This window comes from Haliaeetus albicilla, chromosome 4 (assembly GCF_947461875.1).
Source record: "Haliaeetus albicilla chromosome 4, bHalAlb1.1, whole genome shotgun sequence".
Lineage (NCBI taxonomy): Eukaryota > Metazoa > Chordata > Aves > Accipitriformes > Accipitridae > Haliaeetus > Haliaeetus albicilla.
The window spans coordinates 14,680,447-14,707,056 of record NC_091486.1 but is presented as its reverse complement, the minus strand read 5'-3'; the positions used below and the strand labels follow the sequence as shown (position 1 = coordinate 14,707,056).

At 48.2% G+C, this 26,610-nt stretch overlaps 2 protein-coding genes across 3 annotated transcripts; one reads left to right on the top strand and one right to left on the bottom strand.

Annotated features, from left to right (window-relative positions):
• Positions 1–12,694: 12,694 nt before the first annotated feature.
• On the bottom strand, positions 12,695–17,353 carry LOC138685053 (collagen alpha-1(I) chain-like). 2 transcript variants are annotated; one of them, XM_069781025.1, is made up of 2 exons: positions 16,636–17,353; positions 12,695–16,315 (listed from the first exon to the last, which is right to left on the bottom strand). In XM_069781025.1, exon 2 carries the CDS (start codon positions 15,749–15,751, stop codon positions 14,582–14,584), a length of 1,170 nt encoding a protein of 389 aa, XP_069637126.1. In that variant the 5' UTR covers positions 15,752–16,315; positions 16,636–17,353; the 3' UTR covers positions 12,695–14,581. The 2 variants fall into 2 exon arrangements, with proteins under 2 accessions (XP_069637126.1, XP_069637127.1); XM_069781026.1 differs by having other exon boundaries at positions 12,695–16,196.
• Positions 17,354–17,499: 146 nt separating this feature from the next.
• INHBB (inhibin subunit beta B) lies at positions 17,500–23,478 on the top strand. The gene is made up of 2 exons (XM_069781022.1): positions 17,500–18,091; positions 20,764–23,478. Exons 1-2 carry the CDS (start codon positions 17,689–17,691, stop codon positions 21,537–21,539), a joined length of 1,179 nt encoding a protein of 392 aa, XP_069637123.1. The 5' UTR covers positions 17,500–17,688; the 3' UTR covers positions 21,540–23,478.
• The last annotated feature ends 3,132 nt before the right edge of the window (positions 23,479–26,610 follow it).

Sequence of the window (26,610 nt, the reverse complement as noted above, 5' to 3'; positions counted from 1 at the left end):
GGAATGGCAGGTGTTCCTCTTGGGAGGGGAAGGTGTTATCTCTAACACCAAGAAAGAGGTTTAGTGTAGAGGAAGTGATTGTGATTGCAAGATTTAATAAAACTGCCTCTAAAATATGTATGCTATATTATACAATGTAAATTCTTATTTTCTCTACATAGCTTTAGAGCTTTGTCTCTAACTTGCACAAACATTTTTAATGTCTATAAAACTGGTCACTTTTCATTATCATGCTAATACAACTGATTTGTATTACTATTGATAATAAAAAGAAAAACAGGCATAATATTTGTTTGTTACTGATTTTTACAGCATTCTAAAAGCATGTCTAATCCCCAAATTCTTGAACCAGGTAACCTCTGACTTTCAGTGTCTGGAACTAACCTTTGTATCAAATCTGTAACATGATTATATTACAGGCTGTGGGAAGGGAGGGGAAGAGGAGGTGGCTGGAGACCCCATCATCAGTTTTCTGGAAATGGTCTGCATATGTTTCAGGACTGAACGGGTACAGTAGTTTGATTCATTCATAGTTAACTTTCCACAGCCTACTTGGATCAGACAGCTTGTATCAATTGTGTAAATGATAGAGTTGCTTTCCTATTTCCTCAGTTAGTCTTGTGGCTCAAGTAATAGAATAAGCAACATTGTGTGGGAATATTGATCCTTAGTCTTCTGAGTGTGCCAGACTCAGTTCTCTGTTGGTTTGCGATGAACGAACTGCAGCAGAGAAGCTGAGATGCCTCTGAGGCAAGATGGTTCAGGACAGACCCGCTGCACTGTTATGCCACTTAATCTGGAGTGGCATAGAAATGGGATTCACAGTGAACTTTGGGTGCCATTTCTGCTGCTGCTGTACAAGTTGGAAGCGGAACACCCCCTAGCTGATGACTTCTAGCCAAGGATTACAGCAATTTACATAATCTTGTTTACGTGGTGCTTGCCTGGTGTTTGCCCTGTGTTTCAGACTGCCATGGTGGTTGACATAGCTCTCCTTCCCAGTGAAGTATTTTTTTAAATATTCTGCAGCAGAGAAAGGATGGCATGAAAAGTGTTGTGTAGGGGGCAGGAGAGGGTTCTGAGCACAGTTGTATTACATAGCTCTACCCGAAGCCCAGAATGGCATCTTTTTCTTCAGATACTCTGTGGATGCTTGCAAGGAACAGACAGGCCTTCCTTAAGTCGCAGCAGGATCAAACTGGCGAATGATTGCACATGCACAGCTTGGCTTCTGCCTTCGTGCTTGCCTGTGTTCTGCCCCAACCAGAACACTTAACTAGTGTGGTTCTGTGTGCTAAATGCTCAGAGGATTCCTGGGATGGTACAGGCACCTCTTCCTGAGAACTGTTGGCTCCATCTTGTGGCTTTAAGAGTTAGAAGCTCTACCATGGAGAGGGGCTGTTCAGCATGCTCAGACGAGCATACAAGTAGCTGCTATTAATCTGCTACCTGAATTACACGTAGAAACCCATGCTAACTAGATTTTTCTGTTCTCGTTGCTCTGCCGTATGATTCTCTCATGCAGTAGGAGACCTTGTTCTAAATGCAAATTTTCCTTTTGCATGCAAATGCTAATGTTAATTCTTGCCTAAACATTCTAGTGTGCAGCAGAACACCCAATTTCTCATGAGGACGGTGGCTTTACGATTTCTATGGCATTAAACCAGTTTGCATTGCAAGTGTAAGTTTGTTCTGCTCACTGAGCACTGATTTGCATGCCAGAAAGAATACTTATTGTTCCATGGGACTGTGCAGTACTTCACAAAACATTTTGTTTCTAAGGGTGACTAAAGATGCTGGGGTTTCTTTGAAATATAAAGCCTTAAGGGGGGGAGGATATCCTATTTAAAATTTTTTTTTTACCCCTGCCCCTCAGTCTCTCCTTCCCCCCTCTCCCCCCCAACTACTTAGTGTCTGTTGTGGGAATAGGATCTACTAGGGAAATACCAGCAAATGGCCCCTTAAGCCTTGTAATTCCAAAGGGGGTTGGAGGTAAAATGCTGAGGTAAGACTGAGACCATATGCTCTGCACTTGCCTTCCTGATAAAGATGATTAATCTCCAGAGTTTACAGTAAGTTTCCTTCAACGAGCTTTGTTATTTGGCTTTGAGGCAGAATCATGTTTTTGATATAATCAAGGTTTATAGAGTTTGTTTTTAAAGTCTAGCGTTCAGGGTATCGGAGGCTTTATGCATGTTGGCTTCATAGGCCAAATACCAGAATTCAAGGACAAACTTGTGCATACATGTAGCATTGAGAGACAAGGAAAGTTACTCCCTGCTGCTTAATAGTGCTTTGTTTTTGGTTTAAAAGGAAAACACATACAACAAACTGAACTTGCTGTTTGGATGAGTGTTTCTCAATCTGTGGTCTGTAAGAGTGCTCTATAACATGATTACCCTCCCCACAAAATGATGGCGTTACACTTCTATATGTGTAAACAAGGAAAACTGTGGACTGGGGGAAGGAGTAATTATCTAAAAAATAGCCAAATTCTTTCTTTCTTCTAAATGAAAACCATCATGGCAACATTGCCCAAGATAGCCTGTGGTTTTGCTCCTAAAAGTTTGTTTGGTTCTTCAGTTTTTAGAAAGGCTGATGAGAACCTGAGAGAGATGGTCTGACACAGACCTCCCCGACAGAAGTAACCTTGCCCAGAATGACAGGATTCAGAAATTGGAAGTTAAAACTTTGTTTCTTGCTTGGAAGGTGGAGCTATGAAAACCAAAACCTACTACGCTGCTGAAAAAATGCCTGCAGGGTAGACTAGGTGTTTGGTTTTAAATACAGCTATTCTTCTAGGTAGTGCCGTGGTCATGAGTGTGGAAGAATCTATTTCGCTCTGGGGTCTCCATTTTAATTTCTTTGCCTGCTTGGTTCTTTGTCCTTGGATGTTCGTCTTTACCCCTAGGGTTTCAAATATGCCTAGTTCTACTCGGGTTCAGACAGTTTAACTAAACAAGAGCCCTTCTTTCCTTTCACTCCTGGTGACTGTACTGCAATTAGGTGCTGAGCAGTGCCACTGGATGACAGGCATTTGCATCCCTAACTGTGGCCAGCTGGATCCAGCCCTGAAGACTACAGGACAATGGAGAGTGAATCAGACTATGGGAACAACAACTGTGCACAGAAGGATTATGAGCACTAGGAGAGCTGGACACTTCAGACTTTGCTAATGAAAGCTGCTTCCTACCTGAGGAACAGCAGCAGAATATGTGATTCACCTATTCCTGCAGCCAGGTTAGAGCTTTTTTATGTGGTACCCTGAGTAAATCCATTTGAGCGATGATGGTAGTGCAGCAAACAGTTGTGGAGCAGAGGGTAACACTGTGCTTGTTAGAGTTGTTTTGATTTGCCTTCCCCCCTCCTTCCCCTCCCTGAACAGTAGGGAGGGAGGAGGGCAGGCAGAGCTTCTCCTGCGTGGGAATAAAGGCCACATTTGCAGCTTTGCCTCAGGAGCTTGAAAACCATAAGTCAGGCCTCCAAAACTGCATTTGGTTTAGAAATAATGAGATGCTTTAGAAAATGAACTTGGAGTTTTCTTTCACAGTCTTTTTGTTTCCAAGCCTTTTGAGTACACTTGCTTCATGTTTGCAAGCTTGCTTTCTTCAACAATGATGGTAGAAGTATTTTTTTCAGTGAAAACAAAGATGTTCTTATGCTTGCTGATTCCAGCACCTGGGGCATAAATTTTAAAATATTGTGGCATTTGGAGAGCAGTGGAGGCAGGACATGCAGAACACTCAACTTTTAAGCCCCGTTTCCACTGGGTCACCATCCTCCGCAGTAGGAATCTGAAGGACTGCAAAAGCTGAAGCATAAGGACCCCCTGTTGGTGGTCCCAGTGTCTGTCTTGGCAGCTTGCCAGAAGCCCAAGGGATGCACTTAATTTTCTTTATTCATTAGCATATTTTTAATCAAATCCATCAAACCACAATGTTTCCACATGTCTCTCCCATGGCAGATGAACAAAAATAGGTCAGTGCTCAAACACACCTTTAATATACTGCAGTTCTGCAGTTCACTCCTCTTCTATAGTTGCAGTTGGAGGACAGCAAATGACCTGTCCTCTGCACCTGGTGAAAACTTGTGATGAAGGAGACTTCACCTCTCTCCTGAAAGCGGAAAGCACATGGAGTTTGTCTGTGATACAGACTGCTTTCCATCCGCTGCCCAGTCAGAGGGCAGGAAGGAGCTGCATCTGAATCCTCTCCAACTTAGCTTCAAGTTTACAGCATTTGTTTAATGTTAATTTCTAGTGAATAATCAAGCAGGTGCAATGTCCAGGGCTGAATTCCCTGGCCCTAATGAAGTTTCAAGACTGCTTACACCTAGTTTAATAATAGGCTTTTTACATTCTTGTCACCTGTAACCTACCTTCATATACCTCATGCTGCCAACCCATCTCTAGCCAGGCAAGGAAAATGTTGCAGTGTTGAGATCATGTTCACACTTGCAGCTGAGACGTGTCTTGCCTTGTTTCTTATCTCTGAATTGTTCATAACAAGACCTAAGTAAAAATTACTCTTCATGTTTTTTACATGAGCTTTCAAAGTTGGTTCTGGGTGGGGTGAATATTGCATCAACACCAAGTTAAAACTTATCTTTTGTTCTTCTTTTTTGGAAAGAAATGGGGATATAGGTTCCAGAGGAACAGTCTTCCCCATGAGACAAAAATTGGGTAAAGTCTAAAGTATTAAATAGGTTTGAAGTATTGAAATGCAAGTCTATGACAAAGGGATGCATTCTTTACTTTCTGTTCTCTTTCTTCTGGGGGGGGGGAGACCCAAACAAACCACCAACCCAGGACTTTGAGTTAAGCAAGTCGATGAAGATCTATCCTGAATGTAGAAATTGGAATGAGCTCACAGCCTGTTCCTAGCTGCGGAAAAGCTAAGGAAGTGAAAGGTGAAAAGCTCTGCAGCATCCAGGCCCATTTCCAAGCAGCCCCACCTCTGCTGGTAACTCTTTCCTGCTGACAACACCGTCACCCCAGACAGGCTGCAGCAAGTGACGCACACACGGAGCAACCCCTGCTTCCCTCTGCTGCTGGCAGATTTTCTCTTTTGGTTGTCGTGGGCTTCTTTGTGGTTCCTCTTGTTTTGGGAGCTAACCCAAGGGGTGAGGGTAGGAAAGGTGTCTTAGCAAGATTGTTAATTTTGGCTTCCCAGTTAAAGGCGCTAGGCGTTTCCTGCTAGGAAGGCCTTTTGCATGTATTTTTGTGTCAGAAGCCCAAAATCAGAACATAACCTCTAAAGCCTGGGAAGTCCATAGTGAGAAGATGAAGTCCTCTCTGCTGTGCACCAGGAGGTCTCTGCTAAATACCAACACATCCCAGCCATGGGGATGGGGAGCTGTTTACTCCTTCCTTGTTGCATGCCTGTAATAGTTCACAGCAGCAGTCATGTTATGGGCAAATACTCTTGCTTCTATCTATTTACTTTTCTTTTCATTCAGGTCTTCCACTTCTGCTGTCAGAACAGTCTTCCATTGACTTCAAGGCTCGAAGTCTCCATCAATCACTTGTTTACTTTCAAGTCTTAATATATACATTTAAGTGATTGCCTTGTCTAAATCCACCATTACTTACACCTGTGTTCTTCTGTTGTTCTTTAACAGCTACTGTTAAACAAATTCAGCCCTGTTACCTAGACAGAAGATAAGTTGCAGCAGGACCAATTTTGCTACAGGCTCAATCCTGCAAGTTTGTGCCTTGTCACCTAGAGAGGGGGAAGAATCACTTGGCAACTTTAGCTCATGCTCCTTCTGCTCTCCTGTAAGGCCCACTCTTTGGGCAGACCTGGATCTGTTCAGTGTTCGCGGTGCGGTGGTTTGGACTCGGGGGGAGCTCCATTTGCTATTGCTTTGTGGACTGCTAGCCTGGCACTGGCAGCGATGTTTCAGTTTGGGGGAAGCAGACTTACAAAAGGTCTGGGGCCTCGCCATGGAGGGTTGCAATGCCTGTGCTCGGCAGTCACCACAACCTCCAGATCTTTATCTTTCGTAGTGAAGCTTCCTGTGCCATGCACCACCTCAAAATGGCAGCCACTAAAACCAAGAGCCTGCTTTTCTGCCTGAGCAAGTGATTGGGGAACACAGCCTCTTAAATCTACCTTGCCTGGGGGCTGAGGATCCCTTGGGGTTCACAGTTTAGGCTCTGTCTTGGCTTTCTTCCAGGAACAGAGAGTGGGTCCGTTCTTGCAAGGGAAAGGCAGGGTGGTTGGCAGTGCGGCAGTGTTTTGTGTACGCTACGCTCGGCGCTCAAAAGGCTAGTGCTGAACACGGGGAATTTCACATGGCTCAATTCCCTTCTGCCCCAGGGAGCGTGTATGTCTCCTCTCCCAGCAGACTGCGCTTACTAGGGTATGCTCTGTGCCAGGGTGGGGACTGCCTCTGTCCTCTTAAAGCTGGTCTCATGTGAATGGGGTAGTTCCAGGTGTTTTGGCTCGCAGAGTGGGAAGCAGGGAGGCCTGGCCTTGTGGCTCTCTGAACTGTCTACCTAGAGAACTGTGGGATCACGTTCCCTTTAGTCATGGACTGACTCAACTAGAGGCTTCGAGACTGCTCCTGTCCCAGCATTGCCCCATAGCCTGCTCCTTCTGAGAAGACCTGACCTGCCTCCCGTGCTCCCCGGGACTCCTGTCAGACAGGGAAGCGGACTGAGCCCAGCTCTTCTTCCATGAACTGTTGGACTACTGACTAAATTAAGGTACGAATAAAAATAGCCTACGCCCATCCTCTCCGCCCACCTTGAGCTCTTTTAGAAAAAGGGAAGAAAAAAAAATATTTATTGCTGCATTTTTTGGACACCTGATCTGGAAGGTGGGCAGACTGAAAGCACCTGCTGCACTGAGTCCTTAGGGAAGAAAGTCAGAGATGTTCATCTAGTCATTGTGAGGGACTCGAGTGCGAGATGGATGCTGCAGGCTTTACAAGGCTCAGAGGCTTTTGGCTTACCACTAAAGCCAGTGACAGGTACCTGGGCATCTTGACTGTATCATTGTGGAAGTCACTGCCACATCAGATGCCCAAGGCTTCTTTGCGTTTTGATATGACAGAAGTGATTTTAACATATAAAGCCAATTAATGGGAGAAGGAATAAAACCATCAGATAAAACCACAGATTTTACAGATTTGAAGTTGCACTAGCAGAAGTTGAATAAAGCAAAGCAGTGTCTTCTGTCTCCTTGAGCTTTTTCCTGACCTGTGTGCACAACATGGTTTGTAGTGGGAGTGACAGGGAGTGGACGTACAATAAGTGTTTCCCCAACATGGAAACCGTGTGCGACAACCTCATTTCTCATGAGATTTGTCCAAGTAGTTCATCACACTGTGGTCAATTTACTTTGTTGCCATCCAGGAAATACAGGTAAATAGCATGCAATCATACTGGTAGCATTAAACAAAATATTCCTTTACATTGTGACTGCACACCGTTGGCATCTCTAGTGTCCATTTTGTGGTAGGGGAAATGCTCTGACCCAAGGAACACCCAAGAAAATGAAGCGAGAGCCCTTAGAATTGTGGTGTGAGCCATCATACCTAATGCTCGCTTTTTATGTCATGATGAGGAGACTATCTTTCCTCCCTGCTAATATAGGGGTACTGTGATGCTTTAAATAATTGATTCTCTTAAATTTTCCCTAAGCCTGACATCTGGAAAGAGCTGTGGCTGTACAAACTACCACCTATTGCTAATTCTTTATACAGCCCTAGCACCTCTCGCCCTGAAGGACTAGACCCCCTGAACTCTGGACCACGACTACCTTCCCCTTCCCCCCCAAAAGGCCACAGTAAATGAGGTCTTCTTAGAGAAGTCCAGCTGTGTGATAGCAGCTGCTGCCTTGTGCTCCCCTAAAGGGAAAGTGGGGCCTGTTTTGGGGTGTGATGGGACCAACTGGCCACAAGCCTTGCATTTTCTCTGTCTCAGTGCCCTTCGCTGCTCTTGGAGAGGTGGCCCTGCAGAAGAGGGTCCCGAAGGATGTGTAGCAGCCAAATACAGCCTCTGCTGGAGGGAAAATTCATGCACAATTCAGAGCAAGTACCACTTTACAATAACTTCTAGTAAAGAGGAGCTGCAGAGAATAAAACAACTAATTGGGTCTGTATCGGGATGCTTTAGTACCCATGCTGAAATTTGGCCAAGGAAATGAAGCTCACACCTTTCACTGTTGCACACAAATAAACCAATATTTCCAAGGGATCTTTCACAACCAGCATTGGTGAGGATTTGTCATGCATAATGTCCAAACCTGAATGCACCTGGCTCCGGTATGGGATCATTGGTGATTATTTTGGGTTTTTTTTTTTAATATTCCATTTTCAGCTGGAAATTACTGATGTGACCAAAGTCCGATTCCCTTCAGCAGTTTCTCCCTTCCTCCCCCCACCTTTTCGCACTCCCTGAGGTCTGACCATCTGGAAATCCTCCTCCACCTCTTCATCATGTGTGAATTTCCACCTAGGGCTGAAAGTGTCACTGTACTAAAGTGTGATGCATTAACACATTGAGGCAGAAAGCAGAGGGGATTTGGGGATTATAACACTTCATGACCCACTCCGCAGTCGCTCTATGATTTAATCATCTTTATCAGCTTGTATCCTTTTCTTTGTATCCCTGCTTTTCCCCTGTATCCTTTATTAAAATATTCCCATAATTAAAAAAAAAAACAATTCTATGCAAACAAGTAAAGTGCAGTACCTTGTCTTGAGACTCGGATCAACTGAAAAAGGCAAATATCTCAAGGAGAACAGGCCTTGCTCAAGCAAGCTAGAGAACCTAGATTGCTCTTTCACAATGAAGGTTGCTAATTATCCATATCTCCTATTGTATATTGCAAACTTGGGGTTCTTTCCTGCCAATCCTCGTGCACATAATCTGAGTAAGTGTAATTTTTATATGTATAAAGTATAAGCAGTAATAGTGCTACCTTGTACAGAAATGAAATCAAGCCCTGCAAACTATGTGCCATGTTGGTTTATCCTTTCGGCAGAGCGGAATGGAAAATTCACTAGTTTGGAAGTCAGTTAGCTGCCTAGCCTTCTTCTAACTAAATACTGAGGCTTATTATATGCTTCAAATAAATACATATATATATTTCTTTTGTGGCTTGGTTGCTGTAATCATCTTGGATGTAATAATGTTACTAGCCTCAGGGCTATATTTATTAAGATTTTAATTTAAAATCTTTCTGTCCTTCAGCATTTAAACAGAGGAAAACCCCATCTGGAGTAGCCAAAAAAAAAGTTTCATCCTTTTCTTTTTCATGCGTTCCCCTCCCTTAGGCCCTCTCTCTCATCTTTTAAGCAAAAAACCTGGAGCAATGCACTTTCCTGTTGTAGCTCTGCACCCTCCTAACACTTCAGTACCTGTGTAGGTTTGGTAGACCCAATGTCTGCTTAATATGATCCATGTGCTCCTGTTCTTGCTGTCTCTGGAGCAGTGGTTTTGTTTTCTTATCCTTGTATAATAGTACCAGTGTATTTCACAGTAATATTACCACACACTATGATTTATTCTTCATAATGCTCTCGGTGAGGATATAAACCACAGCAATAAATGTCAGAGGGGCGAGACTATTACGCAGAAATGGCAAAGGGCTGTGGAGAAGTCTTAGGGTTATTCTTTGTTAATAAGCTGCCCCACTTCTGAGGAGATCATGGCAGGGAAATAACAGAACAAGATGACCTGTTTGTAACATGGGGAATGAAAAACTCCCACAGTCTTCAAACCCCTTTGAGGGGACATCTCAGTCAACATCTCGGTCAAGGGGACAGCCTGGACTGTCACAATGTATATGCTTTTTCAGTTGTTTTGGAAGAAATGGCAGAGGTTAGCACCCAAGCCGTATAGAGTTTGCAATCCATTTTGTTTTAATCCCATGGCATATTCAAGCTATTCCCTCATGAAGGGACATGCAGTGCTGACTTAGAAATGAAAAATACTGAGCAGGGCAGAAGGTGATTCAGAAATTTTTTTTAATAACCCTTTCACATGATTGAGTAGTACTGGAACATCAGTGACGGGTGGTAGCAGAGGACCTGGCTTGTAGCTAATGTCAACGTAGCAAAGGTGGAGGGTGAGAAAGCCTCAACATACTTGCTAGAGACCTGCAATGGATAAATAGCACTGAGCAAATGACTGTAAGTCATGTGGGCCAGCTCTCAGCTGGGATAAATCAGTAGAGCTCCACTAACTGTGACAGTGCTACTGCTCTGCCCCAGTGGAAGATCATCCTTGCTTGAACTGGAGGACTTTGGTGCTGTTACAGGAGCCCCTTGCTCCTGACCCTAGCAGTGAGTGCATCAGTCAACCATATCACAATCATCTTTAAAAACCCACTCTGATGTTCTTGTGCAAAAACCACCAAACTGCATGACAGTTTTGGTTTGATACAACAAAAGGCTCATGGAAAAAAAAACTAGGCAGTTTAAGTATGAACAGATTGAAAATTACTTTTGACATACAGCACCAAGGCCATGCTGTTAGTGTCAAGTTCCCTAAAGAGGATGAATTTCTGTATGCTGCTTTTCTCCGCTTGATTTCAACTTACAGAGGGTTGAATGCTGTCATCCTCAACTTAGAGCTAGTGAAAATGGGGTAAAGAGGAAGAAACTCAGGCCTAAGCACAGGTCTTCTTGCTGCAGCCTGTCCCACAGGCAGTAGGTGTAGACACTTCCTCGCCATTGTGCTGCTCGCTTGTAGAAAAGAGAAGGTAGCTTATGTTCAGGTACTCCTCAAGTGCTACTGATTGTCCATCGTGAGATGACTCAAGCTTCCGTACCCCATTTCTCTCATGGCATTGCAAAGGTAGCAGCCATTTTTTTTGCTTCTGAGGTCCGTTTAAAATTGGAGGGAAACCTCTCTATCTTGTCTCCATTCCCTGATAATCACTGACTTTCTCAGGACAGCTGATTTTAACATTGCTCCATCCTACTGTTCCTTTTCTTGATCTATTAGATGTATCAGTCACAGCTGGATGTATAGAAGAAATGCACCCGTCGACCTCTAAATGCATTGACTCAGTAAGTAGCATTCAAATTACAAGAAGTCAAGTTTTAACTATTTTGTTTACCACTTAAATGCAGATTTTATTTTAACTCACTTTGCGAGGCTTTTGGTGTGAACTTAAACAAACATGAAAATCATGTTCTTTAACAGTATGTTAAAAGTGCTTATATGTTAAAAGTGCTCACCACAAAGCAGACGTTTCTTTGTTGGGCAACCAGCACAGCTTTTTCATGTTGTCTGTGTGTCCTCACCCGCCCCAACCTATTTAGGTCAATACAAGCAACTTCAGAGGAAGTCACTGCCTGCTTACAAGTCTACAGCTTTGGACTGCAGAGGACAGACTGTGCGAGGAAAACAAGAGCACTTCTGGACCGTCAACAAGCAGCCGGTAGCTTTTGAATATCACACAGGGTATCCACCGGATGGTGTTCAGTCCCTTTACTTTGGAAATTGAAGCAGATCCCTGAACTCTGTTCCTTTGCCAAAGGACACGCCGCTTTGTACGGAGACCTGCCTGAGGCGAGGTACCTGACTGCATCACTTCACGGCGCACGAGATCCACCCGCGCTTCGTTCCCCACAGCGAACCTGGGAGCTTGGATGCAAACCTTCCCGGAGCGCGAAGGGGTCGTTGAAGAGGACCGGTAGGCCAACATGTTGCCCGTGAGGCACCGCAAGGTAGCTGAGCTGAAGGGAGCGGGACTAGAGCCATGTTAAAGCAGGTGCAGTGGGAGTGGGAGGCTGAGGCCGTGAGTATACCCCTGCAACCCTCTACTGCTGCCTCCCCGTGTCCCCATCCTGCCTGACACTTGGGCGAGGAGCTGGCATTCAATAGGTGCTCTTCAAAATGCGTTGAGGGCTCTGTTTTATTTCTCTCTGACTCATCTTCCAGATTCTCGTTGTACTTGCTCTAGATGAGGAGTTCCCGGGTTGGTCGGTTCCTTTGTTTCTGCCTGCTATACCCCCTTTTTCTAAGTGGTGTTCAGAGTAGGACCCTTCTTTTCGAGAGCAAATCTCTGTTAACAGACAGTTTTCAGTTAAGGAAGCATGGGCAGGAGTGAAGGAGCCAGATTAACCTCTTAGTGGTTTTTTTAATGAGTTAGGTCTACCTTTGCCAGTTCAGAAAATGTCCAGGCTGTTCAGAGCAGCATTTACCTACTTGATTTTCAGTAAGACTTTCACTTCTACAGAATTATGGTGCTTTTGAAACATCCACTGTTTTTGTTGCTTAAAAAGTAATTGTGCGTAGTGAGGAATAAATCTGATTATGGATACATAATTTCATCTGAGGCAAAAGAATAGTATGAATACCAATTCCAGGTTGAGCACAGCGCTCGCAGCTGGCCCCTGTAACCGTGCATTTCAGTTTCTCTGTATTTCCAGCAAGACGACAATGGCCACCTTGCAAAAAGCTCTTTCAGACACGAGGCAGAAACATGTACTTCAAGGTCTAGCCTTGAAACTTCTGTGGGATAGCAATGCTCATCTGAAGTGCCGTTTAAAACAGATTGTGTTTCACTACGTGCAAAAATCCCCCATATAGATGCAGCTATATGAGCAAAAAAAAGTGCTTTTGCCAGTATAGCCTATTTTATTTGGGAAATGCTTGCAGAAAAAGATGCTTGTGCTAGTAAAACTTGTATTTGCTGGTTATCAAAGGAGAAGCATTTCTAGTGCAAACTGGGCCTCTTCATATATGAAGCTTTATTCAGTTCAGCCATCAGTACAGTAAAGAAATCCTTCCTCAAAGGGATTAGTAAGGTTACCTAATAGATATTATTAATGGTTTAAGAGCATAAAAGGTGCTTTAGCAATACGTGAGGGGCTAGATCCTTTGCTAGTGTAAATTGTTTATGGTCCCACTGAGGGCATCATGGAAACAGGGAGCAGTGAGGGAGCTGCCTGGTGCCGTCGCTGCCTGCTCCGTTTCTAGAGCTCCCCACCGACTCAGGAAGGTGCAGAGCTGCACTGACTGGCATCCCCAAAAGCGTGACTTCTGCATCTGTGCCGCCTCCTGAGAAAAATGTGCATAAGCAAATATCTAGATTATAGAGGAAGAGTTGTAGCGGTTTGATGCCTCGGAAACATGCCGATTTACGCTGGCTGAGGATCTCTGTTTATACTGATTTCATTATACTAGTAGCTTTAATAAGGATCAGATTCCAGTCACGAGATTTGATGTTTCCACAGAAAATACCCTTCGATACTGTACCTTCTCACAGTGGGGCTCCCTGGCTAACCGTGTGCTTGCCCATTAAGCACAAATCCCAGCCATTTCCTTCCCAGTTTTCCCCTGCATTTAATGTATGGAAAAGCATGACCCTGAATCAGATGAATAGCAGCCGGTTTGAGAAGGTGTGTGTGAAAATGTATCCTCACGCAGATGAGCTCAGAACAAATAGAATAGAGGGGAGGAGGGGAGGAGAGCAGAGCGGGGGGAGCGTGAAGCTACCCTTCCCCTGATAGTTCAGCCACTATGTGTAAGCAACAAGTTTATGCCCAAGGGAAAGAACTGAAAGCTGAGGAGATCTTAAAATTAACAGAGCTTTATGGCTCAATCAATAGGCCCTGCTCCCTGAGCAAGATTAGAAATCAAATGGCACATTTCTTTCTGTTAACCCCGTTTGCTCTCCCTGTAGGCTCTTCTGCCTGAAAGCATCTAAGGTTTGATTAAGTTCTTCTCTAGGAGGAAGCCAGAGAAAATCCATTGTGTGAGAGCTGCCTCCAGAATGCTGTGTTGGACACACTTTAAATAACAATAGAGGTTATTAGTTTGTTAGTAATTGCTAGAGAAGATAAGTCTTCCCAATATTTGAATATGCAAAATAGCTTTGGCTAACCGAAAAAAAGAGGGGGGGGGAAGCCAAAACATGCCACTGCAGTGAGTAACAGGGATGATTAAAAATCACTGTATGTGAAAAAGAAAACCTTCTACTAGAAAGACTTCCCAGATTTGTTATCCCCACCAAAGACATGGTATTTTCCCTCTTTGGCATTTCATTCTCACTGGGGCAATGAAATAGTTGTTTTCAAAGGGAGAGGAACTGTGTTTGCACCTATTTCTTGTTTGACAGTGACCTCTATGAACCAGTCATCACTGCTCTGCCTGTTGTTTTCTTGTTAGCTCTTTGCTGTCAAATTAATTACTGTGAAGTACTAAGCTTGTTGCATTCACGTGCTCTCATTAGCTCACAGGATGTCAGAGTGATTGGATTTTTAGCATTATTTCTTTTTTTACATTCCAGGCTTTCCATTCAAAACCTGTTACTGGCAGGGAGGAAATACTGTATCTAATTCTGATCTCCCATCAGGGTAGCTCCAGTGATACTGAGGATTTGGTTTACAATGCTGTACATGCAATCAGACTGTGTTTATATTAAAACCAACATGAACAACCAGATCGGGATTGCAATGTGATTTTGAAGCACAGCATTAAGTGTCTCTCCTTTGGCAGTACAGAACAAGAAAGAAAATATTTATGATGAGGGTAGCATTTGTCCCTTCCACTCTTAAATCAGAGTAGCGGGCTGATCCTCCCGTTGACCCGCTTTACGCTCCTGCGTTGCTTGTATTAGTGACAACTAACAGAGCTCATGTGCGTGCAGTCCAGGCATGTAGGAGAAGTTTTATTCTTCTTCTGAAAACTGACGTGAGCAGAAGGGGCTTCTTTGCCGTCGCGCTTGAGATTCGCGTGTCCTGCCCCTTGGAAACCACCGTTTGGCTCAGTGAAAAAGATGAAGGGCTCGAGAGTTGCTTTCGTTCTTGAAGTTAGATTTTTTTTTTTTTCCTCCGTTAAAAAAAGAAAAAAGAAAATACAGTTAGAACAGCCGGCAGCCCCGTTGCCTGGGCCGGCTGCGGGAGCCTCCTTTGCCCCATCAGAGCCCGGGCTGCGGCGACGCGCATCTCCCGCTTCCCAGCCCCAGCCCCTCCGCCGCCTGCGACCGCCGCTCCCCCGCTCCGTGCACCCGAGCCGGGGCGCCCACCCCGGCGCCGGGGTTAGGCTCGGCGCGGCCGCCGGCCCTAAACTCAGCGCGGGGCTTCGGCCGCTCTGCCCCCGCCGGGCCGGCTCTGCCCCCGCCGCTGCCCCGGTGACCCCGCCCGGCCCCGCCGCCCGCTTCCCCGCGCGGCCCAGAGGGGGCGCCCTCTGCCCAGCCTTCCCCCCGCGGCGGCGGCGGCGGCGGCGGCCGTGGCGGCGCGCAGGGCCGCGGGGCAGCGCGGAGCGGCCGCGCTCTGCCGGCCGCCCCGGGGCCGGGGGGACCGCGCAGGTGAGCCGAGCCGAGCCGCTGTCGCTGCCCCGCCGTGGGTGCCCGGCCCCGGGCGTGCCCGCCCGGCGGGAGAGGGGGGGGGGGGGGGGGGGCGTGATATAACGCCCCGGTGCCGCGGAGGTTGCCCCGGCCCCGGCCGCTCGCCCCCGGGCTCGGCTGTTTTGGGGAGCCGGGTGGAAACCTCTCCTGACCCCTGCGGGGGGGGGGGGGGTCGCAGCCCCGACCCCCACCCCTAACGCCGGGGGCTGCCCCGCGGAGGAAAACCCGTTCCCAGGGCATGGGCAGGGCCGGCACTCCTGCCGGGAGCGCGGCGTTCCCGTTATCTCCCCTCCCGGCTCCCCTCGGCCGCCGCCGCCCCCAGCCATCACCACCACCCCCCCCGCGCTGCCTCCGCCAGGCTCCGCGCCCGCGTCCCCTCCTGCCCCACGGAAAACACACACACAATCCCCGGCACCCGCCCCGATTACCCGGCCCATTCAAACAAACAAACAAACAAAAACCCGCCCCGTCGCAAAGCCAACCCGACGGTAAACTTTCTAATGACTTCTTCTTTCAAGTGCTTAAAAGGCAAGGAACACCGGGGGGGGGGGGGGGGCGGGGAGGGCATCCATCTCCCGGCCGGGGTGGGAGGGGGGGCCGGAGCTCTTGCCGCTCGGGGTCCGTCCCTCCGTCCGTCCGTCCGTCCGTCCTGCCGGGGGACGGGACGGGGACGCGGGTCGGTGTGCGGTGGGTGTGTTTGCAGGAACCGGGAGGGAGGGAGGGAGGGGACGGGGGGAGTTAAAGAAACAGCATAGTTAATATTTCCACATCAGGAAGTTACTGTAATAGCCCAGGGGGCAAAAGACTTAACTTAATCTCCTAAATAGTGAGGAACCCATGGCGTCTCTGTTATAGGTTGGAGTTCCCACGTGGTTTTAACTCCTGTATAAAAGTTTCAGTAGAAAGTGCCACAATGTCGTGATTTTGCAGGGGGGGAATATTAGCAGGAGGAGATCAGAGGAAGATAAGCGAGGAGCGAGCCGCTTCCCCGAGACCTTCCACTGCGGATCCGAGAGGGAACATCAGACGCGTTAAAAAACAAAACAAAACAAAACAAAAACCAACCAAAAAAAAAACCCCAACCAAAAAAACAAAACACAGCATTCAAGCCAGCACAAGGCGAGCGAAAGATCAAAAAGACGCGGAGAGAGAGAGGGAGGGAGACAGATTAACTGGAGCAGCAGCAGCAGCAGCAACAACAACAACAAAAATCACACTTAAAATAATAATAACAATCATAATAATAAAACCCAAACCACCAACAAGGGAGATATTGTTTAAAAAGAGCGAGCGAGGGAGCGAGCTGAAGAGCTGGTCTGACCGAGTGGATCCGTGCAGCTTCTCCTGGGATCGCCGGGATCGAGCCGATTCCCCGCTCCGCGGCCGCGCAGCGTGTGCGCTACCGCTGCCCGCGGCGGGGGCCGCGCCGGGCGCCGCCGCAGCATCCTCGCCGGACTCCGGACCCTCCGCGCTGCCTTGAAAATAAAAGCATCTCGCTCATAATAAGCGGGGCGGTGGGGGGAGAAGACTCGCAACTGTGGAGCTGCCAGCCGCGCACCCCCTCCCCGCCGCCCCCGGCCCCTCCCCAGCTATGCTCCGGGTCAACTTTGATGGCACGTTGAGAAGCAGCGGGCGCTGAAGGGGGACAACCGAGCGGCGCGGAGCCGACCTGCTCAAGAGACCTGCACCCACGGCCTGTGGATTGTTGTCTTGCGGGGGCGGAGTGGGCGGGGGGGTACAAGTGGCATTTCTCCCCCCCCCCTCCTTCCAGGCTATAAATTGGATTGTATATAAATCTGCTCCGTTTATCTCCCTGACACCCCTCAATGACGCTGGACTAAAGAGCTCCTCTCCGCGGCCCGCCCGGACCTGCCGAAGCGAGCGATGGACCAGGAGCGGCTGCGCCCGGGGATGCCCCTCTGAAGCGGCGCGGGGCACCGGGGCAGCGCGGCGCCGCCTCCCCCCCCTTGCTCCCCGGCTCCCCTCGCACCTCCGGCTCGCTCCCCGCTCCCCCTCCCTCCTCCCCGGGCTCCGCAGCCACCCCCTCACCTGCTGCCGTCCCCCTCCCCCGTGGAGCCGGGCTCTCCGTGCACGCCAAGCCTGCTGCCCCCCCCCCCCCCCCAACTTCGCCCTCGGTGCCTGCGTGTGCAGCCTCCCCCCCCCCCCCCCTCCGCCTCCCCGGCGGCACACGCCGCTTCCCCGGGCGCCCCCTCCCTCCGCCGCGGCTCCCCCCCTGCGCGGAGCGGTTGCGGCCCCCCAGCTTGGCTGCCACCGCCCCCTCCGCGCCGCGGAGCGCACGGAGCGGCGCTGCCTGCAGACGGGCTCCCTGCGGCGCTTCGGGGCGGCCCCCAGCTCGGCCCCCCGCTCCTCCGCCATGGACGGGGCGGCTCGCCGGGGGGTGCTGGCCGCGCTGCTGGCCTGCGGGCTGCTCCTGCTGGGCGCCGCGGCCACCCCGACCCCGCCGGCCCCCGCCGGCGGCTCCCCGCAGGACACATGCACCTCCTGCGGCTTCCGGCGGCCCGAGGAGCCGGGCAAGGTGGACGGGGATTTCCTGGAGGCGGTGAAGAGGCACATCCTGAGCCGGCTGCAGATGCGGGACCGGCCCAACATCACGCACGCCGTGCCCAAGGCGGCCATGGTCACGGCGCTGCGCAAGCTGCACGCCGGCAAGGTGCGGGAGGACGGCCGCGTGGAGATCCCCAGCCTGGACGGGCAGGCGAGCGCCGGGCCCCCGGCCCACGACCCCGTCTCCGAGATCATCAGCTTCGCCGAGACAGGTGGGCGCCGCCCGGCCCCGCGACCCCCCCCCCCCCTCCGCCCCCGCCGCCCGCTCTCCCCTGCCCGGCCTCGCCTCGGGCCCCTGCCCGGCCGCTCTCCCCGCCTGTCCTGCCTCGCCCCCCGTCGGCCCCCCCTGCCCGAGCCCTGTCAGTCCTCCCGCTCGCCCTGCCTGCCCTCCTGTCCACCTCCTCCGTCCCCCCCCCCGGCTGACCCCTGGCGGTTCCCCCGACCTGCCGCCGGGCCCCCGGTGCGCCCTGCCCGTCCCCCTGCCCGCCGCAGGCTACCTGGCTCACCCGCGTCGTCCCCGTCCCCCCCCCCCCGCCTCGCCCCGCACCGTCTGGCCCTGGCCCTGCCCGCTCCTCCCCGTCCTCCCTGCCTGTGCCCCCCGTGCCCGGGATTCTCCGCGGGCTGCGCCCCGCAACTGCCCTCGCTGCGTCCCTCCATCCTCCCTCCGCAGCCTCCGTGCCCCCGGCTTCCCTCCGGTGGTCCTGCCAGCTGCACCGTGGCTCGCCTCCGTCCCCGTGCGTCCCACTGTCCCTCCTCCGCCTGTCCCACTCCATCTCTCGCATCCCTCGCCTCGCCTGGCTGCCCTGCACGTTCATCTGGTTCACTGCGTGCATCTGTCTTGCGAGGCTTGCCTTCGCCCGTCCTCCCTTTCCGCTCGTTTCCCGTTTATTTAGCTTTCATTCGTAGCGTTGGCCTTGTCTCTTCGTCCACTGCGTGCAGCCTCCTACCAAGTGTGTGTCTCTCCTCTCTGCCTGCCAGTCCGGTTACTAACTGTGCCATCCATCCCCACGGTACCGGCCATCTCCCTCCTGTCCGGCCATTGCCGTTACGTGTCACCGAATCCCTTCAGCGCAGCTTTCCAGCAGTTTATCCAGGCAACCACTGTGCCTGTGAACTTTGCACATCTGGCTCTAACACCATCACGCTGCAAATTAGCTCTCTCCTGACTATCTGCCCATCTCTCCTTTCCTTCATCGCGCTATCGCTCAGTTCATTTTTCTCTCTCTCTATCTTCCTGTGGCATCTACATATCATTTGTCCACAAAATAAATCTCTTTCTATCCTGTATACTGCCCACTCATCTCCTTTATCTACCCTCCCACTTACCAAAGGCATATACATTTACAGTATCTATGGGATCTGTTGCATTATACATATGCTTGTTATATTCACATACAAAATTTATGGGCGCACACAATCTCACACAACACAAGCGATGTGGATCGGTGCAGCAACACCGTACTGTTCTTTTCCTGTCACTGTCACCACAGTTTATAAAGAAGTTGTGTATTTACTAACATGCGAAAGGCTTTCTTAGCGTACATTTGGGGGTTTGTTATTTTTTTAACAGGCTGTTGTTGGGAGATCTGGGGTGGGCTCGTACTTCCATTTGGTATTCGATCGATCGCTGGCTTTTGTAACACTTCCAAAATCGACTTTATGTAAAGCACAGACAAACACAGTGCAAATTTTTGTCACTGAAATATTACAAGGTTCTGAACGGGCCCCGGAGGCACATTTGGAAAGGCATCTAGGGTGACAAATTAAGACACTGACTACGCAAGAAATCCCATTCAGGGATTGACAAAAATAATAGAGATGCTGAGGAAAAGAAAAGGAAGGAAAAAAAAAAATCTACATTTGGCTCTGTACAGAAAGAAGCGAAACAGATAAGGGCAGATGAGAAAAATGCCTTTCCAGCAATAATCTTAAACAGCGATCGGGAGGCTTTGATTCAAGGACCAGAATTACAGTCTCCGCCATAAAGGCCAGCTTGCACATTTATCACCTACGCCAAATTTAGTTAGGACTTACAGTACAAAATTGCAGGAGGGCCAATGGTATTTCTGAAACATTTCATGCGGCAGGCTCTTTTGTTTACAAATAAGGGGTTATGTCAGACATTTGGTGACATTTGGTTTTCCGTGACAATTTTGCTCCTTTAATTCTGGCGTTATTGAAAAGCGTATTGAGAACAGTCAGGAACGGCGTTACAGCGAGAGCAACCGCTTCATTGCCTCGCCTTGAATGGCAGTCTGTCGTTTCGGGGGGAAAAGGCAGAGATCGAAACAATTAATAATAGTAGATATTCTACCAGACTAAGTGGGGGGTTAGCTTGATCTGTTGGACAAGCAGGCGCATTACTGAAATATTTTCCCCTCTGTCTCGTGAATCCTCTCTGTTAAACCACGATGAGAACATGTGAAAATCGAAACAAAATCCCTGGTTCGGCATTGGCGTTTCAGTGGTTATTGAAAGGGCTCTCCCCGTGAGAATTGGCAGGTAGCTGAAAGTTAAAACTGTTCTTAAACCGACGAGATAGCGGAGTCCGAGCGCTGGTCTTTTCAAGGTGCTGCTGTAGCATCTTTAAAGCTGGCTGGCTGGGAAAACCCCATATTCTGGAGAGCTCCTACTGGTGTCTCTGGATCTGACACATCCGACTACAGCCCGATGATGATGAACGTTGCTGTGGGAAGTCCCTTTTTTCAATTCGTTTTGATTGCAAATTGGGGATATCTGATTCAGCGCGTGCCTCCCGGCCGGCACAGCCCCATCACCGCTCCCTCGATCTGCGGTGCTCTAGCGTTGTCCCTGAATCCCGAATGGCACACAAGCTAACGTTTCCTTTTTAACTTAATCTTGCTGATCTCTCCTTATCTTGCAGACGATCTGGCCTCATCTAGAGTCCGCCTCTATTTCTTCATCTCGAATGAAGGGAACCAGAACTTGTTTGTCGTTCAAGCCAGCCTGTGGCTTTACTTGAAGCTGCTTCCATATGTCTTAGAGAAAGGCAGCAGGCGAAAAGTAAGAGTCAAAGTCTATTTCCAAGACCCGGACACTAGCAACAAGTGGAATGTGGTTGAAAAGAAAGTTGATCTCAAAAGAAGTGGTTGGCACACTTTTCCCATGACAGAGGCGATCCAGGCTCTGTTTGAGAGAGGAGAAAGGAGACTGAACTTGGATGTTCAATGTGAGGGCTGTGAAGAGTATTCAGTGCTGCCAATTTATGTGGACCCCGGGGAGGAATCCCACCGGCCTTTTTTAGTGGTGCAAGCCCGCCTCGCCGATAACAAACACAGGATCCGGAAAAGAGGCCTGGAGTGCGATGGCAGGACCAATCTATGTTGCAGGCAACAGTTTTACATTGACTTTAGACTCATTGGGTGGAATGACTGGATCATAGCACCATCAGGTTACTATGGGAATTACTGTGAAGGGAGCTGCCCGGCCTACTTGGCCGGCGTCCCGGGGTCGGCTTCCTCCTTTCACACCGCCGTCGTGAATCAGTACCGAATGCGGGGGCTGAACCCGGGCACCGTGAACTCCTGTTGCATTCCAACCAAACTTAGCACAATGTCAATGCTGTACTTTGATGATGAATACAACATTGTGAAAAGGGACGTTCCCAATATGATTGTGGAAGAATGTGGTTGTGCTTGATTTAAGGTGTGTTTTGGGGGGGGGAGAGAGAGAGAAAGAGGGGGGGAGAGAGAGAGAGAAACATTCCCGTATGAGATGGTGTTGGAGGAAGTTTCACTGTGTATCCAGGCATCAGTGTTGGAAAGTCACTGTGGAAAAGTTTGACAAAAAAAAAAAAAAAAAAAAGAAGAAAAAAAAAATCATTTCACTTTGGTGTCAGGACAGTGGCAGTTTGTGGATCTTGGACACTTATATATTCTACCACTTATAAGTTAATGCTCTGAAATATCTTAAAGACACACACACACACACACGGAACGTGGGCACGCACGCAAACACGCGCTCATACACACACGCACAGACACAGACACACACACACACGAGGCAGCTTGGAAAAGGGACATGAGCACAGAAAGTCAGTGACCAGTGACGATGGACCTAAATGCCTGCCAGTACGAGTGAACGGCTGAGCAGCTGTTTCCCCGCCTGCCGGTGAAGCCAGACCGAAATGAGCTCCCTTTGCTCAGGCAAAAGCACAGACTGCGAGAACACGACGTATTCTTGCACGCAGGTGTCAAAATGACCAAACTTAGAAAATTAAAAAAAAAAAAAAAAGAAAAAAAAAAAAGAAAAAAAAGTCGACCGTCACCTCTTAGGTCTAACGGGAAGCTGCAGGACACCTGCCTTGCAAGGTGATCGCTTCCTCTTAATTTAAATTTACCTAAATGTAAACATCTTCCTACAGCACTTCCAGTAAGGAATCGTGTGATACCACCAGAGAGAGAAAAGGGGACGGACGCGTAAGCAACTACTGTATTTCTAACATCTGACCGTTGCGAAGTCACAAGCTGGGCTGGCGTGATCTGATGCTTTAACTGCCCACTAGCAACCCGTGGATGGCTACACCCGCCACGTCTTGGAAAAGGGGATCCGATACCGTACCTGGACTATGTTGACCCTTGGCGTCTCTCACGGTTTGGAGAACGAAAAGTCAGAGTCGCAGTCGGTGTTCTTCAACGGGGGACTCGGCAACTACACGTCACGTGGGGGATGAGCGAACAAGCAACTGCCGCCACGGCTAAACCAATGAACCCGAAAGAGGAGTGACAGAAACAGAGTGGAGACGTTCTGAAAAATGCAGTGCGTTTAATAACAGGCGAGGAACATTTTAACAAGTCTTGGAAAAGGAGGAGAGTGCTTTCAATTTCCTTACCAGGAGGTGTCGAGGATGGCCATAAAGATCAGAAAATAACGATACAGCATAGCACTTGCAAACTGCTTGAATGCACGTATAATAGCACTTGCAAATTTCAATGCCTTGAAAAGTGGTACTTGATAGTGCACTTATCTTTGCTCACTATCTAGGTAAACAGGTGCCGCATGAGCTATGCAATTTAAAGTGTTGACCCATACTAGACAAAACTGGACTTATGATATGACTTTTTTATATTTTTTTATACTTGAAATTAAATCTTTTGCTTCTTTTTTAAAGCGAATGATTGCTTTTAATGTTTGCACTGATTTAGTTGCATGATTAGTCAAAAAACTGCCATTTGAAAAAAATGTTATTTTTATAGCAGCAAAAAATGAATACAGTTAAATGTATTATACATAAATTTTGGAACCAAAGAGGCCAACATATTAGTTATAATTTTTATGAGATGGCAAAGCCATCATATATCATGTAGTCATACTGAGCAATCCCTCACGAGGCCTACCAATTGTTTCAGGGTACAAAATGGATTCTGTTTGTTCTATTCAGTGTCTTTTCTATACCATACGCACATGGAACGTAGAGTGAAAAAAAAAAAAAAAAGACTATTGTAGAATACATTACAAGATGTGCATCCTTTAAATCCAATTTTTATGTTTATTTAATAAAGTTCCTTTTAGGTTCTGTTCCATAATAATTTAAACCAAACAATTTTCACTTAGATTTGCTGTTGAAGTATTTTACATTTGTGTACAGTTTAAATAAATAAAAAAGATTAAAAACTGGATGTGCTTTTTTTTTCAGTGAGTAACATCTGGAGAAACTTGCTTACTTTCAGGACTGAATGCGGCTGCAGACAGTGAACTGTCGCATTAGACCGTAGTTGTATTAGTCATTGCAGAAAGCCTCGTCTGAGAGCTCAGCTGCGATCCTAAAAATGTTACACTCTAGTTTTATTGCTGTCTATACATGTAAGCATCTGCTTCTTTCTATCTGCATCAGTGCAGGGTCTCTGGGTGCGGGAACGGTGCTGTTCCGCATGCTTACAGGTCATTTACAGCAAGTTCCTGGTTCACCTGCTATGTAAGAATGTAACTTCTTGTCTAGGTCACTCCCTGATTGGTTACAAGAAGTAAAAAAATAATGTGGCAAGCACTTCCAGGAAAAAGAGGTCAATGCTAAGTTTGATGAACTTTTTTTTTTTTTTTTTTTTAAATTAGCTGGCACCGAGGAGAGGGGGGTTTTTTGAGTAAAATGCATCCCCCCTACTAACAAAACACCCAAATGTTGACAAATACTCATAGAAATTCTCATCAGCTGTGCATGTATCCAGATACTGATTTCATTGATCTTCACAGATAAATTCTTCCTCCTGGAGACCTGAGCAAATGCCAGCTGAAGCTGACAGAAAGATATCTGTTGATTTAGCAAACGTTAGATCTGACCCTGAGACCTGGAAAGTGTTGAAGAAGCAAGTTCATGCAACTAATGATGGGTTCTAGTTACAATTCACATTCAAGCGTAGCTCTGCCCACCCCTCCCCAAAGCCAGACGCTTGGGTTAAACGGCTTTGTTTCGGGAGACCTCTTGGAGCAATTTGCTGTGGCTGTGTCAACAACCTGCTGCACAGAACTTTGTCCCCCAGACCAAATTTTTTGAATATTTCGTAGCTTTCTCACCACCTCGAACTGCACGTTTATTGTCAAAGCCACCGTTCGCTCTTCCTGCTCCATCTCTTAGCAGCCGCCTTCTCCCCGTCTTTGTTTCCTGGGTCGACCGTGCTACTGATGAGTTCTATAAATTCCCCTCGAAATCAGTGGCAAATACACGTCCCTGCAGCCTGAAGGCACATTTGACCTAATATGACACCGTCATTACGAATAAGACTAGGCTGCGCTTTTAAAAATGGCATATATTAAGAAATCTTGCCCATTGAAATGCAAGGCCCTGGAGGCTGGGTCCGGTTAGGTTTCGTTCTTAATTGAAAGTGTTTGGTTTCTGGGGTCGAAGCCAAGCCCTGCATGGGACACTGGGACTCCTGTGCTCTCCCAGGAGGAGAGCAGGGTGTCTTGGCGCGGGATTTGGACCTGCAGCCCTGGGGAGCAGGGAGCTGCTGGCAGCCGGGATGCCATGAGCTTGGGCTGGCCAGGAGCAAGGGGCAGGAACGGGCTGTGCTCTGCATCTCACCGCAAACCCGCAGGCAAGCCCGGGGTCCTGAACTCCTTCACAGAGGCCGGCAAAGAACACCCCTTTTCTTGGTAAAAAGCTTTCTTCCCCTGCCTTCCCTGCTCCCTCGTTTGCAGCTACGGCCCTGACGTTCGTGGGGCAGAAATAGAAACGCAAAGGAGAGCATCAATCAGTATGGTGTGAGGGGCACCATCCAGGAGTGGGGAGAGCTGGATCATAGTCCAGGTTCCCAGGTCCTTTTACTTTGTGTGAAACGGTCGCTGGAAATCGAACCGAACAGAACATGCTTTGAGTTTTCTGCAGCGTGGAGTCACTCACTGCTCTGGGCATGCTGCAGATAGTGAGGTATTCCCGAGCCCTGGTGCCGACAGCAACCTGCCACAGGGATTTCCAAGGCTAAAATGAAATAAAATTTAAAAGGTCTTTAATTTTGTGGGACCAATCTGAGACAGTTTGGGCTTGATTTTTTCAGAGATGTGACAAGGCTACTGCTCTTGCCAGCTTTTTGCAAGGGACTGCAGGAATCCCACTTTTTGCAGCGTCCACCTCCTGCATTTTTTAAATCGGACAAAATGAAAAATGAGATGCCCAAGCTTGATGGCTGCCTTCTGAAAATTTTTGGATTTATTTTCCCATCTGTCATTCCGATCCTTACAAAACTGAGCATCCAGTTTCATTGCCTTATGGCAGGTCAGGTACTGTACCTAAAAAACCAGCTGGGTCGGGTCCATACCCCCCCACCCCAAGACAACTAGGCGTCTCTTGTCTCTGATAGGCTTTGAATTCGGTCCTATAGATGCTAAATCATTGCCTTCTATCATGTGGCAGAATCAATCTCTGCAGCTGGAAAGTCTTCATCCTTTAAAATGTTCTAACACAGGCAAAACCCCGGTCCAGTGCCTGGGCATCCCACCGGCGTTAATGAGGACGGTGTGAATAGGGTGACTGTCACGATGTGGTGCAACAGAGCACTTGGTGGGTTCACTCTGCACACATCACCTATTTCCACACATAATAGACATCTGCTCCAAAATTGCCAGCTCTCACCTTCTTTGCTTCGTTACTTGTGAGAGCTGAAGTCAGCAACTGAAATTAATTGCTGCACTCCCCCTGCCATGGGAGGGGAAGGAAACCCCCCACTGAATGAATCCTTCTTAAGAATATTTTTTGTTTGGAGTGGTTTCTAGCGTGAAGGGTTGAAGAACATTTTGCAAAATGGATCAGAAATACAAATTTTTGTCTAAGAGGAGAATCTGTTTCTGTTAATACCAGTGTCAGTCTGCAGTAGCTCCCCTGAAGTCTGCAGATGTAATTCAGGCTGGCACCAATATAATTAAAGACACACCTGAAATCTGGTTTTCTTGAAATCCTGATTGGGCCCAGCTCATTCTCAGTAGTTCTAACAATTTTTTTTTTTTCCTTTAGAATCAGCAGCTAAAACATTTAGCAAAACCTACAGATGCTGCATGACAGATCAGAACAAGAGAAGACACCTAAGCTGGTCATGAACATAGGGAGAATCTCCCTTATATGCTGGAATTTGGCCAGGAATTAGAGATATCCATTGGTACAAAAGACCCCAGTAGCTTTCATTTGCTCACCCAGTCAGTACCCTTAAACCAAAAGCTGGATTTACCTGGCTGCTTGTAATGGTAGGGACCAATTTTATTTGGGTAACTTCATTGATTTCAG